This window comes from Triplophysa rosa, linkage group LG1, assembly GCF_024868665.1.
Source record: "Triplophysa rosa linkage group LG1, Trosa_1v2, whole genome shotgun sequence".
Classification (NCBI taxonomy): domain Eukaryota; kingdom Metazoa; phylum Chordata; class Actinopteri; order Cypriniformes; family Nemacheilidae; genus Triplophysa; species Triplophysa rosa.
The window spans coordinates 17,144,651-17,166,379 of NC_079890.1; the positions used below are offsets into that span (position 1 = coordinate 17,144,651).

The 21,729-nt window shown below is 41.5% G+C and overlaps 1 protein-coding gene across 11 annotated transcripts in view; it reads left to right on the forward strand.

Moving 5' to 3' along the window:
• The window catches only part of tjp1a (tight junction protein 1a), a 113,882-nt gene that overhangs the window by 82,419 nt on the left and 9,734 nt on the right, over nucleotides 1-21,729 (forward strand). For 5 of the 11 annotated variants that reach the window (XM_057347262.1, XM_057347265.1, XM_057347266.1 and 2 more), the window contains 15 exons: nucleotides 53-183; nucleotides 6,091-6,196; nucleotides 6,438-6,588; nucleotides 8,541-8,649; nucleotides 9,249-9,468; nucleotides 9,784-9,968; nucleotides 10,077-10,172; nucleotides 10,389-10,415; nucleotides 11,710-11,792; nucleotides 12,193-12,403; nucleotides 14,834-14,934; nucleotides 15,184-15,522; nucleotides 17,957-18,181; nucleotides 19,591-20,319; nucleotides 20,829-20,914. In XM_057347262.1, the coding sequence (XP_057203245.1) occupies nucleotides 53-183; nucleotides 6,091-6,196; nucleotides 6,438-6,588; nucleotides 8,541-8,649; nucleotides 9,249-9,468; nucleotides 9,784-9,968; nucleotides 10,077-10,172; nucleotides 10,389-10,415; nucleotides 11,710-11,792; nucleotides 12,193-12,403; nucleotides 14,834-14,934; nucleotides 15,184-15,522; nucleotides 17,957-18,181; nucleotides 19,591-20,319; nucleotides 20,829-20,914 (2,799 nt within the window). The remainder of the gene's footprint in view (nucleotides 1-52; nucleotides 184-6,090; nucleotides 6,197-6,437; nucleotides 6,589-8,540; nucleotides 8,650-9,248; nucleotides 9,469-9,783; nucleotides 9,969-10,076; nucleotides 10,173-10,388; nucleotides 10,416-11,709; nucleotides 11,793-12,192; nucleotides 12,404-14,833; nucleotides 14,935-15,183; nucleotides 15,523-17,956; nucleotides 18,182-19,590; nucleotides 20,320-20,828; nucleotides 20,915-21,729) is intronic. The other 6 variants (XM_057347264.1, XM_057347267.1, XM_057347309.1 and 3 more) reach the window with 3 other exon arrangements.

Genomic DNA, 21,729 nt, shown 5'->3' on the forward strand with positions numbered 1-21,729 from the left:
ACAAAATAAAAACAGCATAAATGTGCTGACTGTAAGCTGTGTGTGTCTGTAGTCACAGAAGTCGTGAGGAGGATCGCATCTCTAAACCAGCGGCTGTGTCCACTCCAGTTAAGATAGCTGAGGATGCACTTCTGGCCCTGCCCACCGAACAGCCTGGGGACAAACAGATCCCCCCACTGCCAGGTTAAGACTGTACCTTTATCTGTTTCATCACTTTCACTCTCTGCTCACCTGCGATCTTATCTGCCCACTTCCTTACATTTAACAGGTGTTATTTAAAGGTATTCTTCACCCAAAAATAAAAATGCTGTCATCATTTACTCACCCTAAGATTGTTCCAAACCTGTATCATTTTCTTTGTTCTGCTGAACACACAGGAAGGTATTTGGAAGAAGCTCAGATCTCATGCCCCGTTGACTCCCATAGTATTTATTTTCCCTACTATGGCAGTAAATGGGGAATGAGATCTGACATTCTTCCAAATACCTTCCTGTGTGTTCGGCAGAACAAAGTAATTCAATTCAATTCAATTCAATTTTATTTATATAGCGCTTTTCACAATGTGCATTGTTCCAAAGCAGCTTTACAGGAGCAAATAAGAAAAACACAGAAAGGTAAAACACAGCACAGTGCATGGTGTTTATAGACCAAGCACGATCATTATAATAAATAATATCTAATAAATAAATGAATAAATAAATAAATAAATGCAGTCTCCCGGTGAGCAAGCCAACACTGCACTGCTCTGCTGTGGCGAGGAACCCAAACTCCAATGCTGAATAATGGAGAAAAAAAAACCTCGGGAGAAACCAGGCTCAGCCGGGAGGGCCAGATCTCCTCTGACGTGTCATAGCTGCACTCAGTGACCCCGACCAAAGCCACCGAGCAACGTCCACGAAGAACAGGGAGAGCCCACGAGCCGCGACCCAGGAAGCCCCACCCGCCGAAACCGTGCAGGTCCAACCCGGTCCCATTCCGCGGTCAACAACAGACAACAGAGGGACAACCAGGGAAAAGTAGTAATGGCATAATTAACTTTATTCCTCTGTTGTCCGACATCGACCACAAAACAAGACCAACCAGACCAGACCCACACAGTCCCAACAAATGAAACGCCCCGAACCACAACCAACAAGCCCCCCCACTCCCTACAACACCCACCCAGCTACCTCCAATCAAAGTCACTGAGTGCAGCCATAACTTCAAACTGCTGTCGTGTGATGTAAGTTTAGCATTAAATACCAAGTATTGTAAATTTAGCATTTATGTGACAGGTAGTCCGTCTTTGCTCTCGGTTGGGGATGGAATTGTCTGAGCTGGGCCGGCCAGATGGTCGCCTTTTTCTTGGGTGGTGATGGAATTGCCTTGGATGGAGCTGGATGGTCAGTCAGTCCGCAGGCTCTCGCAGGAGGATGGCACGGGATTTTCAGATGTAGCTGGCGTAATCTCTAGTTGTGGATGGGCATATGACGTTCATCTGGGCCTGGCGGAATCTCTCCCTACCTCGGGATGGGCATCCCGAGGCGAGGGCAGAAACAGAAAGAGAATAATTAGCGTAGCTGCTGTTCATTAGCTATGTATTAGTGAATGCTTGGCTGAAAAGATGTGTCTTTAATCTAGATTTAAATTGGGAGAGTGTGTCTGACCCTCGAATAGTATCGGGGAGGCTATTCCAGAGTTTAGGTGCTACGTATGAGAAAGCTCTACCCCCTTTGGTGGATTTAGTTATTCTAGGTGTTATCAAAAGTCTGGAGTTTTGAGATCTTAGAGAGCGTGATGGGTTGTAGTGTGGTAGAAGCTCTGTTATGTAGGTAGGGGCTAAACCGTTTAAGGCTTTATAAGTAATTAAAAGAACTTTAAAGTCAATACGATACTTAATGGGTAACCAGTGAAGGGTTGATAACATTGGGGTTATGTGATCGTATTTTCTGGACCTGGTTAGAACTCTGGCAGCTGCATTCTGAACTAACTGTAGTTTGTTTATTGATGCTGCAGGACAACCACTAAGCAGTGCATTACAGTAGTCAAGTCTTGAGGTCACAAATGCATGAATAAGCTTCTCTGCGTCAGCCACACATAAAATATTTCGCAATTTGGCAACATTTCTAAGGTGGAAGAAGGCTGTTTTTGTGACATTTGAGATGTGATTTTTAAATGACAGGTTGCTGTCTAATATAACGCCAAGGTCTTTAACTGTATTTGTTGGAGTAACAGTGCAGCCTTCAATTTGCAGGTCATAATCCGAAATATTCTGCTCACGTGTCTTTGGTCCGATAAGTAATATTTCTGTTTTATTAGAATTTAAAAGAAGGAAATTACAAGTCATCCAATGCTTTATATCGTCGATGCACTCTGCCAATTTGGATAGTTGGAAGGAATCATCTGGTCTTGATGAGATATATAGCTGAGTATCATCTGCATAACAGTGGAAGCTAATTCCATGTTTTCTAATAATGTTTCCAAGGGGCAGCATGTATATGGAGAATAGCAAGGGTCCTAAAACCGATCCCTGAGGTAATCCATAATTTACTTGCGTTAGATTTGATGATTCCCCATTTAAATGGACAAATTGATGTCTGTCTGATAAGTAAGATCTGAACCATTGTAGTGCCTGTCCCTGAATACCGGTATAATTGTGTAAGCGATCTAGAAGTATTTTATGGTCTACAGTATCGAACGCAGCACTAAGGTCGAGCAGGACTAGGAGTGAGATGTTACCTTTATCTGATGCTATAAGCAGGTCGTTTGTAATTTTAACGAGCGCAGTTTCAGTACTATGATGCGGTCTAAAGCCTGACTGGAATTTTTCGTGTATGTCATTATTTTGTAAGAAAGAGCACAACTGAGTGGACACTACTTTTTCTAGTATTTTAGACAGGTAAGGGAGATTTGAAATCGGTCTATAGTTTCCTAGTTCATTGGGGTCTAAGTTTGGTTTCTTGATAAGAGGCTTAATGACGGCCAGTTTAAAGGGTCCTGGGACATGGCCTAGATTAATTGACGAGTTGATAATGTTATAAATGGGCTCAATTGCAACGGGTAATAACTCTTTTAATAATTTAGTTGGTATGGGGTCTAATAAGCAAGTTGTAGGTTTAGATGTTGCAATAAGTTTAATTAAATCTTCCTGTTTTATAGGTGAAAAACACTGTAGCCTTTCTTTTGGGGCGATGGTTGGTACTAATTTATAGGACAGACTTGGAGGTTGAGTTTTTACTATTTTGTCTCGTATGTTTTCGATTTTCTCTGTAAAAAAATTCATGAAATCATTGCTACCAAGGTGCGGCGGAATACCCAGGTCAGGTGAAGTCTGTTTATTTGTTAGTTTAGCAACTGTACTAAATAAAAACCTTGGATTGTTTTTGTTAGTTTCTATGAGGTTACGGAGGTGCTCAGCCTTTGCTGCTTTTAGTGCCTTTTTATAACAGTTTGCACTCTCTTTCCACGCAATTTTAAAGACCTCTAATTGGGTTTGTTTCCATTTGCGCTCCAGTTTACGTGTTTCTCTTTTAAGGGCGCGAGTGGTGCTATTGTACCATGGTGCTGCGTTTTTCTCATTAATCTTTTTTGACTTCATAGGTGCGACAGCTTCTAATGTATTAGAGAAAATAGTGCCCAATTTGCTGGTCATGTCATCGAGCGATTCTATATTTATTGGTATGGTTATTAAAGGAGTCAGATCTGGCAAGCTCTTTGTGAAACTATCTTTAGTAGTTGAGGTAATTGTTCTACCCTGTCGATAACGAGTTAAACGGCTGATTTCTGCAGTGCGCAGTGTACATGTTATAAGATAGTGATCAGTGACATCGTCGCTTTGAGGTATAATATCTATATTGGTTAGATCGGCTCCGTGAGATATAATCAAGTCTAGTGTATGATTAAATCGATGAGTGGGTCCATTGATGTGTTGTGTTACTCCAAAAGAGTGTAATAGCTCTGTAAACGCCACTGCTAATGCATCGTTAGCACTATCTACGTGGATATTAAAGTCTCCGACAATTAGTACTTTATCAACGTTAACCAATAGGTCCGATAGGAAGTCCGCAAACTCTTTCAGAAAATCAGTGTAGGGACCAGGGGGTCTATACACTGTAGCCAACGTACAAGAAAGCAATGGTTTTTTACTGTCAATTGGAACAATTATGTTCAACGCAAGCACTTCAAATGATTTAAATTTATGCTCCGTTCTCTGAGTTACAGTAAGAAAGTCTCTAAAGATTGTTGCGACACCGCCACCTCGACCAACCGGACGTGGCTCATGCATATAACAGTAGCTTGGTGGTGTACACTCATTTAGACCGTAATAATCATTTGGTTTAAGCCAGGTTTCGGTAAGGCAAAGCATATCAAAATTGTTGTCTGTGATCATTTCATTTACAATAACTGCTTTTGAATTTAGTGATCTAATATTAAGTAGGCCGAACTTTATGAGTTTGTTTTGGTCGTTTATTACATTGTCCTCAGGTTTAATCACGATTAGATTTTTTCTCTGAGATTTGGCTATTTTGTTATTTTGTAGTATTATTCGGGGGACAGACACAGTCTCTATGCATTTGGAAGCAGTAACATTTATAACAGATGAGTGGGAGGAACACAGACTATGGTTAAAGTTTTGACTTACCGCTGGGAGACGTAGTCAAGCGGTGCGTAGCGTCTTTGAGATGTTGTCAGACAGAAGAACCGCTCCGATGCTGCTGGGGTGCAGGCCGTCAGGGCGGAAGAGCCTAGGTCGCTCCCAGAACAGATCAAAATTATCAACAAAGAGCAGCTTCTGTTCAATACACCATGACATCAACCATTTATTTAGAGCAAATAGTCTACTGAACTTTTCATTCCCTCGTCGGTAGGTAGGAAGCGGCCCTGATACGATGATCCTCGCCGTGGGCGATGCGTTGCGTACCGTCTCGATCAGACTCCTGAAGTCCCTCTTCAGGATCTCCGACTGCCTCATCCTGACGTCATTCACCCCCGCGTGCAGCACGACAGCTCCGACGTTAGCATCGTCCTTCAGGATCGCAGGTACCTGCGCAGAGACATCAAGAACACGGGCGCCAGGAAAACAATGAGTGCGCACCTTACCTTTAGTGGAGGAAGCGCGTACGTTCCGGACGATTGAGTCTCCGATGACCACAGCGTTGCATTCCGTCTCGCAGAGGGCGGCAAAGCGGTTCCTGGTCGGGATCTCGAAGACCGGTGGCGGCGGTTGGGTCATCGCTCCAGTCCTGGCTCGCGCCTTTCGCCGTGGGTGTGCCGGTGCAGGAGTGAAGTTCATTTGGGCTGACCGTGTTCTCGAAGCCTGGGCTCTGTGCAGAGAAACACGCGGAGTAGAAGTGGAAGGAGTATTAAAATCGCGATGAAAACTTACCGCGGATTTGCGAGCGTCAGCTCTGGATGTTTCCAGCGCCGTTTTTCGTTCTCGCAGCCGTGTCTGCTTCTCTAGTAGATCCTGGATCTGCTTCTCCACAGCCTCCAGTTCCGACTGAAGTGCGATCGTTTCCTCATCTGCACACAGAGGTACAAACACATCTGAAACATTAGCCATTAGTGATGTAATAATGAGAACAGTGTGTTAAGCAGTAAGCAGGCAGGCTGGGAATGCTAACAGCCTGAGGCTAATAGCGAGTGATCCGATAAAAATAAATTATCTGTGCGTTTAAGTACGATTTTTGGTATGGGATATATTTAAGGATATGTTTTACCCTCGGAGGATAACAATTTAAAACACAAGTCTTAAGATATAACAAGAATAAACGATGTATTAAGAATAAATTTGAAAGAGCTCCGACTCAAACCACGCGCTCTCAGCAAACAGGAAGTGACGTCCAAAAAAAGTAAATGATGCAGGTTTGGAACAATCTTAGGGTGAGTAAATGATGACAGCATTTTTATTTTTGGGTGAACTATCACTTTAATAGTGTGATGGGACTTGTGTAATGGTTACAATAACTTATTATGTGTGTCTGAAGCGGTCAATGTTTGATTCTCTGACTCTCTATCTGATGCTAACTCTCTTCACTGTCAGAGTCTGTTATTGAGGATTTGTGAATTTATTTGACAAGGTCTAACAGCATTTTGTGTGTGTTTGTGTAGAGCCAAAACCTGTGTATGCACAACCTGGGCAACCTGATGTTGATCTGCCAGTGAGCCCTACAGATGCCCCTGTGCCCAGCGTCACCCATGATGACAGCATCCTCCGGTGAGTCTTTATGAAATAAGAAGTACCTTTCATAGTAAGCATGACATTACTAGCTCACTTAAGAATACTTACAAGTCAAGTTGCTTGTTTTAGTCGCACACAAACACTGCTGATGTAAGACGTGACATCATCATCACATAGGTATTCAGATACAAGTTTTGGTTCAGTATAAATCAGCTGAGGCTACTCACACGATGCTCATGTCTATGGGAGACTGACCCAGTTTGTTCATTGTGTCCAGGCCTAGTATGAAGCTGGTGAAGTTTAAGAAAGGAGAAAGTGTTGGATTGAGACTGGCAGGAGGTAATGATGTGGGCATCTTTGTGGCCGGGGTGCTGGAGGACAGTCCTGCTGCTAAGGAAGGTCTGGAAGAAGGAGACCAAATACTCAGGGTAAGGCAGAAATTAGGGCTTTTTTAATGGACAAATCAACCGCGGTGGTTGGGAAATATATATTATTTATATAAATAATATTTATATTATTATATTTGCGTGTAGCAACCACATGAATGGATAAATACTTGAAATTGTTAAATAGTTAAACACTTGAAATCTGATATCTGAAATAAACGAGGATTAAACATCCGTCCATGTTTAATGCGCAAATCCATCAGTGAAACGGCACACTACAGCATATAAAACATTTAAATAAACATCAGTAAATAATGAAAACTTAATTGATACAAGAAAGCTAAATACTAAATAAAAAGCTCCTGTTGCAGTGACAACTTCAGTCAGTCGCATATTAACCCCTACAGTCCTTAACAATTCCATTTGAAACAAACTCTTTAAACCTACCTTGGCTTTCTTATTCAGATTGCCATAAAAACTTTACTTTTTCCTACTCGTTGATGGAAAACTTACATGTTGACATTGTCCAGATTAAAATGTACAGCTGCACTAAATGCGCGTTCGGAAGATGTGCACAGGAGCGCAAACGAATAGATGTCTCTCCGCAACCGCGGCAAAACCTGCGCGTGCTCCGACACCAAGCAAGCGGGTCATAGCCAGTTTTGATTTTATGTATCTGTTCATTTCACAACAAGATCCATTGCAGAACCCGCAGAATAACCTGAGTTTTGCCGTGCAGGCCCGCGCTCGAACGCACCAACGGACACGTATGCCAATCATTTCTATTAATGTAAAATCTTTAAAATAAAACCATCCACAACTGAAAGGCTACAAATGGCAATCCTTATCGCAACTGTCATATTTATTACACTTCTATTTGTCACAGTGACGCGCACTACCACCGGTGGCAGTTCACCTCCGTCATGGCACTTTACCACCGCGGTGGTGCGGTTGTCACGGCTCTAGCAGAAATAAAGTAACGTCAAGTGTTTTTGATTAGATTAAAGGTGAAGTGTGAAGTGTGTAATTCTTGCGGTATTGAACTTAGTGAGCAGCCGATACCTTATTTGAATTTCCCATGCTGATCCCGATATCCAAAAGGCAAGGTGTCTGATGATCTCTTTTACATTGTATATGTATATACCTGCATATATACTTTACATTTAAATATACATTTATTTTAGCACTTTTTTACACAACATTTGCTCGAAATGTACACTTCTGTTAATGAGCCCTCGGGTACGGTTATTAAATGATGCCGATACTGCAAGTCTCTGCTATTTATCTGGATTAATTCTGCTGTAGCTTTGGAAATGAAAGCATGCGTTTGATTGTTTTGTTGCCGACCATCTGCTGTTGACTAATCTCTGTACTGTAACACTCTGTATCATCCCAGTTTTTCTCCGAAAAATATGAAGACACATTGTGGCTGTGGGCAAAAATAATCACGGCATGCTCCTGCTCTGAGTCAGTGCCTGTCTGTCCTCTCTATGCAACTTTCCTTTGTTTAGCCTGCGGCCGCACAATATGCCTCATTGTTTAACTCAAGCCTCCAGTGGTGTTGCGCTATTGTCAGTAGTCAGTGTGTAATACAGAGCGTGTAAATCAGGATTATTTAAGCTTGTTTATCACCGAGCATGTTTTAATGAAACATAGAATGCTTTGTCTTTCCCACACTGGCCCCAGAGCAGGTCAACACGATGTTTGAACACATGTGCGTATGAAAGTTCTCATCCCTCCTGGACAAACACACTCCTCAGATTCCAGTGACACTCCCAGATCAGTGTTTTCCTTCTCCAGACGTTTCTTTGAGAGTTTGCCAGCGCTGACTGGATGTTCAGATCAGCTGCTTTTCCCAGAAATGGTGACTTTAAGCACAAACTGTTGAAAAGTCGATTTGAGCGCTTTCTCGCGTTATTCTACTGTAAATAAACAGCGTGTTGTTAGGTTGCAGCACCGCAGAGATCTGACGCCTTGCGTTCTCCTGTTCGTAGGTTAACAATGTTGACTTTGCAAACATCATTCGTGAGGAAGCAGTGCTGTTCCTGCTGGATCTGCCCAGAGGTGAAGAGGTCACCATCCTGGCTCAGAAGAAAAAAGATGGTGAGCAGATTGAAAAATCCTTTCATGTATCGATTCATTATTTATTTTATGTAGGATTACTTATTACACAGCTTTCTGGAATAGTTGACTCTGATTGGTCAGTCGTGGTGTTGCGCAGTCAGATAATTGTGCACAGTGGCTGCTAAAGTGAATAAACCATTTAAATAAATAAAAAAGTCTTATTTTTGTTCAGTTTCACAGTGACAGTACAGAACAAAGACATCCACAGAATCTCAAAAATAAGGGTTCAGTAACCAACCCAAGAGACAAATTCTTTGTAGTGCCTCAGACTATGGGACATACAGATCAAAATGCAAAAGATGTGACAAAAAGAAAAACGAAAGGATGATGAGAGTCAAACCATATAACTTGACATATAGTCCCTATGTGATTCCCACATTTTTTTTCCAAATGCATTTATTTCTCTTTAAATGTTATTTTTGATTCTTTACAAATGTAAGGTAGAGGTGAATTCCGTTAACCAATTTCTTTTTTGTTTGTAGGTCCATGTGTCTTGTATTACCTCTTTTTGTTCACAAATTATACAATATTTAACAATAAGAATTCTACATCAGTTCTTTCATTTTAATGTCCTGCAGTGTACCGGCGAATCGTGGAGTCTGATGTGGGCGATTCCTTCTACATCAGGACACACTTTGAATATGAGAAGGAGTCGCCTTACGGGCTGAGCTTTAATAAGGGAGAGGTGTTCAGGGTGGTGGACACCCTCTACAATGGCAAACTGGGTTCCTGGCTGGCCATCCGTATCGGAAAGAATCACCAGGAGGTGGAAAGAGGCATCATTCCCAACAAGAACCGGTAAAACGCCAAAAACTGCTTTATTCATTATATACAGAAACATATCATCACCGTCGGACTGAAAGCTTGCATCTTCAACACTGCCACTTTACTGGAAATGAAAGAAAGACTGCATTCAATTCTTTTTATTGGTTAAATATTTGCAAAACCCAGACACGCATATGAAGGGCGACCAACGACTTATGAAAAATAACGGAGATACAAGGTTTCAGTCTGACAGATCATAAATCAGTAGATTATATATAGATCATTATACACGGCGGTGTCTTATTGAGTTGACTTATAGCTAAATCTCATCTTGCTTTCCTATTTCAGGGCGGAGCAGTTATCCAGTGTACAGTACACACTCCCCAAAACAGCGGGCGGTGACCGGGCCGACTTCTGGAGGTTCAGAGGTCTGCGCAGCTCCAAGAGAAACCTGAGGAAGAGCAGAGAAGACCTGTCAGCTCAGCCTGTTCAGACCAAATTCCCAGCTTATGAGAGAGTGGTTCTTAGGGAGGGTATGTATGAAGCATGCCAAACATCACCAATAACTCTTTGGCAGCCACGCGTAACATGCTGGCACTTCTATTTTCTAACGCTGCTGTATTATCCTCTCTCCTTTGTAGCCGGTTTCCTGAGACCTGTTGTGATCTTCGGGCCGATCGCGGACGTGGCGCGAGACAAACTGGCAAGAGAGGTGCCCGACCTGTTCGAGCTGGCGAGTGAGTGTTAATTTGAACTCGAACCCGTTTGATAAGACGCAGCGCTTCAACACTTCACACTCACAGCTGCTCTGAGAGCCAGTGATGTGTCCTGCTCTCTGGTTTCACTTATCTAAGTCTAAGTGCATTTAAATTCAACTTGTAAACTGATTCCGTGAGTGGCCACTGGCTTTATTTACATAACATTGTTCCTGTATGACTGTATTTGCTTTTCAGAAACACAGCACCCAGATGGAAGGGAAAGTACGTTGCATAGTCACATCAGCTCACTCCATCAGTAACCGTAGTTACTAGAGGCTGTGCACTATAATGGCATCCCTTATTTTAGCTACACCGAATCGACACCGCTTGGAATGTTAACGAAAAGAAATCCAAGACGTGTTCATGCTGCCGACAGATTCGATCCCTCGACCCTTTAGGCATGCTTGAGAGGAGATGAAGGCACATTTGCTCATTGATTCCGCCCATCCCAAGCACCTGCTTTGTGTTTTCTGTGATTCTTTGGAATGAGCTTTGTTTACTTTTTGCTATGGTTGCTGTTATTCTAAAGCTGTTATATAGTAAGGAAGACACACTTGTAGGCTTGCTTTCTTAAAGTGATAGTTCACCCAAAAATGAACGTTCTGTCATCCTTTACTCACCCTCTTGTCATTTCAAACCTGTATGACTTTTTTCCTCTTGAAGAATGTTGGTAACCGAACTGCGGCGGTACCCGTTGACTTGCAGTGGTTTTGTGTCCATGCATTAGAAGTCAAGAGGTACCGCCGCAGTTCGGTTACCAACATTCTACAAAATATCTTCTTTTGTGTTCCGCAGAGGAAAACAAGTCATAAAGGTTTGAAATGACAAGGGAGTGAGTAAATGATGACGGAATTGTCATTTTTGGGTGGACTATGCCTTTAAAGTAGTAGTTGTCATTGTTTATCCACCCTCTTGTTGTCTCAAACCAAACGTCTATGACTTTCCTTCTTCTGTTAAACGCAAAATGTAAATTTCAAATTTCAGGTCAGCCAGACAGTTTTGATCATTTCTTCGTTAGTTTACCACAGAAGAATTGAAGCCATATGAGAAAATGTGGGTGAATAAATGATGACATATTTTTGGGTGGACTGTCCCTTTAAATGATGTATTGCTGTCAGAGGTAGTAACCAGTGGCTTTGAGTAGGGTCAGTGCACATTAGCTTAACCCTTTAATAACCTTCTGTTTGAACATCCTGAAACAAACCACTGTGTAGTGTTCTTCCTATATTTCAGACCCTAGTCACAGGTGTACAGGTGCTCTTCCCCCACTGTATTGTAATGAATATTCCTATATATATAAGTTTATCACACCACATTAAGGTTACACATAAAACACGAGAAGAGTCTGCAGTTGCTCTTACTGTTTATGCAGGTGCATGTGCACATTTATGTTGAATTGCCTTCTCACTGTCTGCTGTTCAGGATAAAATGCTAATGTACTGCATGAGAGAGGGACAGAGGAGCAGAACGCACGTGTATGTGTGGATACTAATATGGATTGTGTTTTCTTGTATAGAAAGTGAACCCAAAGATGCTGGCACTGACCAGCGGAGCTCTGGAATCATACGTCTTCACACTATCAAAGAGATCATTGACCGGGTGAGCTCTCATCCACACACACTGGAGTTAGGAAGCAGCATTAACATCCACACAATGGGTCAGATGATGTTTCGGCATTGAGATGTAATCAAACCAGTTTTACATTTGTTTAGATGTTTTGAATATCTGAATTGGAGATCTAGTTTACATACAGAATTCACCTTTATACTAGTGTGGCTTTAAAAAAGGCCGTTTATCATTAAGAAACGACTGGAAAAAATAGTGATGCACTACATGCACTACACATTATGCTGAATGGTACATGATGCAATGCAAAACACTAATAGCACACTACTGCCTCCTGCTGGTGTACTGTGATAACTGAAAGCAACTGATGTACAGGAGCATCTCTGGGGAATTAAGCGATGTTTGAACAAACTGTGTTTTTGTGTGGCTTCAGGATAAGCATGCAGTATTGGACATCACTCCTAATGCAGTGGATCGGCTAAACTACGCTCAGTGGTATCCCATCGTGGTGTTCCTGAATCCTGACAGTAAGCAGGGAGTGAAAAGCATGAGGACCAGACTCTGTTCCGAGTCTAGAAAAAGCGCCAGGAAGCTTCACGAGCGTGCACTCAAGCTTAGAAAGAACAACCATCATCTCTTCACAGGTGACAATTGTACTGTATGCTGTATATGGAAAGAAAGAGTTTAAGAGAAAACCGTTGAAACTGTGTCCATAGTTTACTCTATTAATAAACTGTGAATCATTTCCTTGCGTCTTTTTCTCTTGAACTCTTTCTTTTAAGAAGTTAACACAAACCGTTAACTTCCAGTCTGTGTGTGGTTATAATATAACAATTTATTTTATATGTATTTATATTAATATGAATTGACATTAATATTTTATTGTATATTAATTGTATTAAATTAAATTAAAACTGCTAAACAGATTCTTAGCAGAGGTCTACCGAAAGTTAAATTTGGGCCACATAACGTTTGTTTATGTTGTTGCCATTGAAGCCATCTATAGGCCTTGACATAATGACTAAAGCAGATTTTAAAACTAAAAACAAAGCAACAACATAAGGCCACGTCTTGCAACATTTCAGAGCATGAACATACAGTTAGGGCCATAAATATTTGGACAGAGGCACATTTTTTGTTATTTTAACTGTGTATCAATATGTTTTCGAGTTACAGTTTTATAATAGATATTGTCTTAAAGTGCACACTCTCAGCTTTATTTAGAGTGTATTCACATCCAGATTATCTGAAGGATTTAGGAATTACAGCTCTTTAATATGAAGCGCCCCCCTTTTTCAAGGGACCAAAAGTAATTGGACAGTTGGACTGTCCGGACGTTGTGAAGGTGTTTTTCTTCATCATGGAGAGGATAATGTCATCATCCACCACTTTGATCTCATATGGACGCCCAGGATTGTTTTGTTACTGAGCTCAGCGGTGTGTTGTTTTTTTCTTAGAATGTCCCAAATTGTTGATTTGGCCGCTCTTAATGTTCCTGGCATCTTTTTGACGGATTTGTAGTGTTTTTGAAATCTAACTATGGTCTGTTTCACTTGCATGGCGATCTCCCTGAACCCCATGATGTGGGTTCACAGCAACAGCTTCCAAATGCACCACATGTAGAATCAACTCCAGACCTTTAACATGCTTCATTTATGACCAAATTATTTAAGGAAAAGCCCATACATGTGAATAAAACAGCTTTTTATTCAACTGTCCCATTACTTTTGGTCCCTTGAAAAAGGGGGGCGCTTCATATTAAAGAGCTGTAATTCCTAAATCCTTCAGCTAATCTGGATGTGAATACACTCTAAATAAAGCTGAGAGTGTGCACTTTAAGACAATATCTATTATAAAACTGTAACTCAAAAACATATTGATACACAGCTAAAATAACAAAAAATGTGCCTCTGTCCAAATATTTATGGCCCTAACTGTATTAGTCTCAGCTCAAATGTATCTGGGTCAGTGACTATAGAGACCACTTGGTCATAATATCAATAACTGTATTCATTTAAAAAATACAAATTCCTGTGGCTGAAATATGAATCATTGATACAGTATGCTAAATTGAATGGTATTTTTAAAGCATTTTTTATCATTTGTGTGCTATTTTCAGCAAAAATATGTTTGTTAATTACATTTAAGAAGACAACTCTGAAATGATAGAACAAAAAATGAGATCAAGAAATGCAAATACTTTTTCTCTAAACACTGAAAATGCTGAGAACAGGTTTCAAAAAAGTGTTAAGCATGCAAAGGAAATTAATTAAAGATAAATCATGGTCACACCACATAACATGTCCAATTCGTCTAGATGAAAAAATACTAAAATCACGTAATTTAATAATTTTAGTAATTTTCTTCTGCATTTATGTGTTCACAATATTCTTAATGTTTGAATAATTGCAGTTGATATTATGATTATTTTTTAATTGGCCTGTCAAAAATCCTTATAGGTCATTGACCAATTTATAATTCACTTACTATATTACTTAATCGGAAATATTGGGAAAGAGTTGTGTTTAACTAAATACCTAATACTTTAATATAACAAACGAAACAAAATCTTTTATTGAAATGAGTGATCCAGTCAGACCAGTTCTCTAAAATAAATAGGACATTCTAAACTCACATACCAGCAAAAATGTGACCTCTTGTAGCTTAGAGTCAGAAGTAATAACCAAATAATTCTTCTTAAAACTCATTACGTTTCATAATGGGCCTCAGACAGCAGCCAGGCTGCCATCAGAAGTCTTAACTCATAACCTTAATGGGAGTAATAAGACAAGCACACTGTGTATTTGGCAGGGCTGTATGGAGACTGATGAGTTTGCTCATTTGTAAATCATTTTGAATAAAAGTGTCTGATAAATGTAATAAATGTAAATGTAACAGCGCTCAAGGATCGCTCAAGGCATACAGTACATAAAGTGAATACGCGTATGAATGAGTCGTGTTTCACCGTGTATGCTTCAGACGGTCAAAAGCAGTGTGCTTACTACGGTAAATGAGCTCTGATCCTTCAAAAAGGATCCTGTACTCATTTGATTTCTCCTGTCGCTATTCTGCAGCTACTATTAACATGAACAACATGAATGATGGCTGGTATGGAGCACTGAAGGAAACCATTCAACAGCAGCAGAACCAGCTGGTGTGGGTCTCAGAGGGCAAGGTAATATGAACTTTTCTATATTTCATGCCAGATATATTAGGTCGGTTCCTCAAGGATATTTTGAATTTCCTCTCCATCTGTTTTTGTGATCACAACACGGATTTTGACTATTGCATAGTTGGTTTCATCAGCTCCTGTTCATTCTTCAACCCATAATTTTGACATATTTGATCTTCTTTCATCATTATACACCCCCTGATCTCTCTCTCTCGCTCTCTCTGTTTTTCTTCACTCTCGCTGTCTATGCAGGCGGATGGCACTCCCAACGATGACCTGGACCTTCACGACGACCGCCTGTCCTACCTCTCCGCCCCCGGCAGCGAGTACAGCATGTACAGCACGGACAGCCGGCACACATCCGACTACGAGGACACCGACACGGAGGGCGGAGCCTACACCGACCAGGAACTAGACGAGACCCTGAACGACGATGTAGGGCTGCCCAGCGAGCCTGCCATCACTCGTTCCTCAGAGCCCGTCCGGGAGGACCCGCCCGTCATCCAGGAACCCCCTGGATACGGAGGGTACCAGCCCGAGCCGTTGAACCGCATCGACCCGGCAGGGTTCAAGGCCCCTGCACCTCAGCAGGTAGCGTTTCTGCGTGCCGTACGACTTCCCTGTTGTCTGGAGGCCGTGGTGTGCGTGAGAAAAGTTTTCTAGCGCTGCTTTGAAGGAGGAGTTGCTTTAAAACAGTATTATCGCAGTACTAGGGAAGTGACAATGACCAAGTAATCCGTGTCGCCAAGTATTTATTACATACAATAGTGTGTATGTGTGTTTTCTTTGGAAACAAATATGGCTGTTATACTCCTCATAGATGATGTGACTCTTATCTAAGTATGACGCGTATGAGTTATGTGATTCCAAAGGAAGTTGATGTCATTTTAAACATGTGTAATAACTGCCGTTCCTTGTGGTCTAGCTGTCTCATAATATGTCATTACCAGAATGATGTCATTACCAGATAGTATTATGTGCATGAGGTAATGACAGTGTTACGTATATTGCTGTGAATGTATTTATCTATATGGGTCCAGTGGCCATCATGATATCCAAAGTGAGTTATAAGAGAGCCAAAACGTTGTACTTGACTGTAGTATTAAACTGATGTCAGACTATGTTATAAACAGATCCTTAGTGTAGTTGTACATTTTTACATGACACGATGCACAGAATCACACTACGTATTCTGTATATTAAAGGAATGTTCTGGTCAAGTCAAGTGATTGTGGCATAACATCACAGTTAAAGTGATAGTTCACCCAAAATGACAATTCTGTCATTATTCACTTACCCTCATGTCATTTCAAACCTGTATGACTTTTTTTCTTCCGCAGAACTCAAATGAAGATATTTTGTAGAATGTTGGTTAATGGCACTCATTCGCTTGCTTCGGTTTTGTGTCCATACAATAGAAGTGAATGGGTGCCAGCGCTGTTCGGTAACCAACTTTCATCAAAATATCTTCTTTTGTCTTCTGCGGAAGAAAGTCATGCAGGTTTGAAATGACAAGAGGGTGAGTAAATGATGACAGAGTTTTCATTTTTGGGTGAAGTATCACTTATAAAAAAGCACAGGTTATAGGCACTTACAAAAAGTGCACAGAGCAAGGCAATATACTGTACATACAAGGTAGGGCTGCACGATCATTTATCGCGATACCACTAAATCCTATTGAAATCAAGCTGCCTGCGATATGCAATGTGTCGATATTTTTTTTAATGCGTAGCTTGTCCGTGAAGCACGGCTCTGGGATCAGTAGGAAATGCTGCTCGATCTAAAAGCAGTGCGAGTTTGAGTCGCTTATAATGTGCATTTGAAAAAGCAACACCCGTCAAACATGATCATTATAAATATACGTTATCATAAAAATACCTGATGAGGCTTGAGTAACAGTGATAAAAAGATGTCCATAGGCATTTCCTAGATTCTAGAACGTGTTATGGTCTTCTTCTGCAGTGCGTATTTGGAGTTTCCGCACGAGAGCGCCCTCTGGCTTTCGGATGCAGCAGCATTTTCCCGTACTTCACTCAAAAGCTGTGCATAAATCACATGATATTTATCGTCGGTTTATCGCGACAGCCTTAATACAAGGTATAGCCATCAGAATTTTATGTTTTACATACACAAAATTAGTGTGATAGAAGTCTTTCAATTTCAATGTTATTACTACGTAATACTGGCAAACCCAACACAGTTGGTGCACATTTTTAAAACGTTCAACCCAGAAAAGTAGTCACACTTTAAACAAGTCCGGATGAATCAACTTAGAGATCAAACAACAAAACGTTTAAAATAATTTACAAAATGTAACAAAAACAAAGGCATTTCCAGCGTTATGGATGTGACATTTTCAGTCAAATTTTAGAGAATGTATTTATTATCAGTATATTGAAACCAAACTCCTGTTGATAGAGTACGGACAACAGAGAAATATCAGTCTAAGCACACGTTTTATATTTTAAAAGAGCAAAAAATGTATGTGTTATGGATGCAACAAAAAAGGATGCACGTTTAATTACAACATAATTTGTAGGATTTATGTCAGTTAAAATGTACAAACCAAACGCAATAATATTCAACAAATACAGAAGGGCTCTTCATAGAACATAAAATAGTTTCTATAATTTAATTTTCATGTTGCCATTTATGAGGAATATGTACGGTTATGGATGTGACAGTTCACTCACCTGAATATGGAAAAAATGCTTTAAAAACGCACAAAAAATACCTTAAAAAAATTCACGTTATAATTAAACAACTAAATATGGACATCTGACCTGTCGGTACGGTGAAAACCTTTCGTAAAAACTTGAATTGCCCTTGGCCTTGTCTTTTCTAAGTGCACTACTGTAAACTAAGTTTTGTTTTGATAATATGGTGCAACTGCATGACTTGATAGAACCTGAAACATTCCTTTAACATATCAGACCTCTTGTCAGGTGAGAAAAAGATAAGCTGAGCTGAAGTGCAGTGGTGAGGTTTGACCACGTGTATTAAACATTTCTGAACACCTTCACAGAAAGCAGAGGCTGCTCTCCCCCCGCAGCCTGAGCCGTTGGCAGAGACAGCGCCACCTGCTGTTCATGTAAATGTAGGGGCCCTGAGTGCCAAGGATCTCCCGGTCACCCTCCCTCAGGGCGATTTCAGCCACGAGGCTGGCTCTCTCTTCCCAGCTTCCCCTGAGCTAGCTCATCCCCCGCCTCTCGACCCCAACCAATCCGGACAACCCGGGTCAGAGTCCAAGGTACCTCGCTAGCCCTGCTCTGGACTGAAACCGGCCCAGTTAACGCCCGAGCCCGGTGCCCTGTCTTACCGCCGTCTGCCCTGCCCTGCCTGTGTGCTGCAGTGCTTTTACTCTAGCTCTTGCATGTGCGCCTGTCAAAGAGAGGCTTTTCTCTTTTCTGTGTGTGTTTTTACAGCGTTCGTAAACAACAGCGGGTGCTGTGGAGGCCTGCAGCATCAGAACGTAGTTCATGAACTAGGGCTGTCACGATTATTAAAATAATCGTCTCATCGCGATTGTTGGACCTCATCGCGATGGTTTCAGATCATCGCAATTATTGCACATCTCTATAGAAGACACTAGGGGGAGCTGTAGTGCATCTGCATATTGCATATTTTATTGTATATATTGTAAATAAAGCCACCAAAATCTCATTAACAAAGAAGTAAACTTTTATTGTAGTCTTGCAAGTGAGAAAAAAACAGACTAGAAGCTTTTCTATGACTGATAGTATTTTAATGGTGGCTTCAATTCACTCCTGATCAATTTACTTAATTTACAAGTATTTGGCGGTTGTATTATTGACAGGTAAAAGCCTAAACCTTAAGCATGATGACCCAATTTTTTCCTACGTATTTCCAAGAAAAAGAACATAGTCTTTATATTCAGAACAATACGGTCGTTTCAAAGCTGAATAAAAAATGTATGAGAATTAAAAGTCAAAGCTCTAAAACAGACAATCGTCATAATCGCAATGATTTATTAGACAATTAATCGTCAGCCAAATGTCATAATCGTGACAGCCCTATCATGAACCTTCATGCAAGCCCAGGTCCCCACTGTCGCTTGCCTACTCTTGCATGAACCGAGCATCATTTTTTTGAGTTAGCGGATCAACTACTTTTGACTTTTATTTAGGTTTATTCAGAAACGTTGGTTGATTTCTTCTTTCCGTTCTCACTTTGAAAGGTAGCCTTGCTTACAACATGCGACTTAACATTTGTTTAGAGGTGTGTTGCGGTAGATGAATTACAGACTGGTTTGTTATTATTGCTAAAAGGCTACTTCTCAAAATATTTCTTTGAGATTTCCTTATTATTTAAGCAAAATGTTTCCTGAACAGTGTTTTATTTATTAAAGTGGGTCTTTTATTTCTGGCTGATCTGTATTCCTGCATTTTTGCAGCTTGATGTATCGAGCTCTCTTTAACCGTGAAACTGTTTGACGGCTGCCTCCATATTGATCTGTTTAATAACTGCTCACTTTTAGTCTTCCTTCATTGCAGGTCTTTCTGCCGACTCTATGCTTCAGTCTTCAATATTAATCATCTCTGGTTTCTGCAGTTTCATTCATCTCAATTGATTGCCGTGCTTTAACGTGTTTGTTTCTCTGTACACTTCATAACTGTTTCTCTTTGGCTCTATCAACAGATGTACAAGAAGGACATCTACCATACCAATGAACCAGCGGAGGTGAACCGGAACCCTATGCAGCCCAAGTACGGCTCTCAGCAGCCCCTCTACCAGGAAGACAAGCCATACAGAGACTACAACCTCCAGCCCTACCACTACGACGGAGGATACATGGAACCAAAGGCTCGTAACTTGGACCCTCACATGCATTTTGACAACCGCGTGCCTCCGTATGAAGAGCAGTGGGCCCCTTATGACCACCAGTCTGGATACGACCCTCATATGCCTTATGACGACGGTCTGAACCGCTACGGTCACCCTCAGACACGGCACGACACATCTTACGACTCGAGTCGACCTCGCTACAGCAAACCCAGCACCGGACCCATCCGACACGATGAACCTCCCCCTCCCGTCACGGGGGGATACGATGCACGGCCGCAGTATGACCAATCCAGCTCTCGTTCCCCCGAGCCCCCCAAACAGTACTACGACCCCTCTCAGAGACCCTCCTACACCCAGCCACAACAGAGGGGCTACATGAACACCGAGGCCTCTGTGACCCCTCCCAAATCAGAGTCTGTATCACCGCCAGCGGAACCTGCACCTCTTCCTCCTCCTCCAGCGGAAGCAGGGGATGACCTGGCAATGAAACACCAGTCGGTGCTGACGAGAGTCAAGATGTTTGAGAACAAGCGATCCGTGTCTGTGGACAGGGCACGGGAGTCTGCAGATTCTGGTCTTCGGGTGTGTTGATGGCATCTTTATTTCCATTTTGCACTCCTGAAACTTTAAAACAGTTCATGAGGTTAAAATGTATGCATGATGTGCTAACTAGGTGTGACGCGATCAAACAAGAAGTGATTAAAAAAGGGTTTCTGTCCTAACCAGCGGTGACAGCAGCAAGCCATGAGCAACACTAGATTTTGACAACTGCCTAATTTTATTATCTGTGCTGTCGCACCGGGTTGTCGCATGCACACAGGAAACCTATTGGACTGAAATTTCAGTCCTCATGTTTATTAAACATGCTGTAAATAGGCAGAGGTTGACTGGGGAAGTTGACAAACATGAGATTATATGAGTGGAACTTGACACACAGTGTTTTGATTCGGTGACATGCAGCATTTTTGCTTCTTGTGTGGGCATAAAATGACTTGTAGACTGTCACGGTGAACCTGATAGGACAAAATTGTAAAGAATTCCTCTGCCACCTGAATAATAAATATATGAACCTCTCTTTCTCTGTTCCTCAGCCAGTGGACATGGTGCCTAAACCTGGTGCTGCCTCTGTGCCCAAAGCCAATTCTTTAAGTAACCTGGACCAAGAGAAGACCTTCAGGTAATCTTCAAGCTTTGTCATAGGCAACAACACATTTGAAGCTGATAAACCGCTACACTAGCCATAAAAATGTAGTCAGTCAAAGATTGCCATCTAGTGGTGATCAAACGTCAGCTCTGCCCTCTCTCATATTGCAACTGATTAAAGCGGGGATAACACACACAGTTTCTGCCATCTCATATTAATCTTGAGTACCTATAGAGTAGAACTGCATAGTTAGTATCTTCGAAGAGTGTTTTGTTATAAAAGACAGATACAGCTGTAGGATTATTTCCGAAAAACAGGCGAGCCCCTGAAGGCGTGCTGGGGGGGGTGGAACTACAGCACGAGTACAGAATACATCATCGCATTATTCCTGCATAACTGTTGATTAAACTTTGTGTTGTGTACATTGTGCACGTACGTGCCGATTGCCAACAAAACACAGGCATTTGACGCAGTTTCACTTACCGCGTGCGGTTCATGACCGGCATCTTTTACCGCTCCATATCAGTTTCAAACAATCTCCAAATCCAGCGTTTTATCCACCGTTTATATAACATTACGCACCGAAATGCAGTGCACTAAACAAACACAGCTGAATTTCAGTACAACGAACGAAGCGCATTGATGGACGTGCTCTTTCTCCCGCTCTCGCTGGTTGACGTGTGGGCGTGCTTTTCCAGGAGAATTATCCAATAAGGGACTAAGAAAAGTTGTTACGTAAGGGAATTTCATGTTCGAAAAAAACTTTCCAAAACCTATTTGAACCCTGGGGGGTGGTTCGAGCACAGAAATACTACGTGATACGTCCAACTCGTTTTTTTTCGACAAGT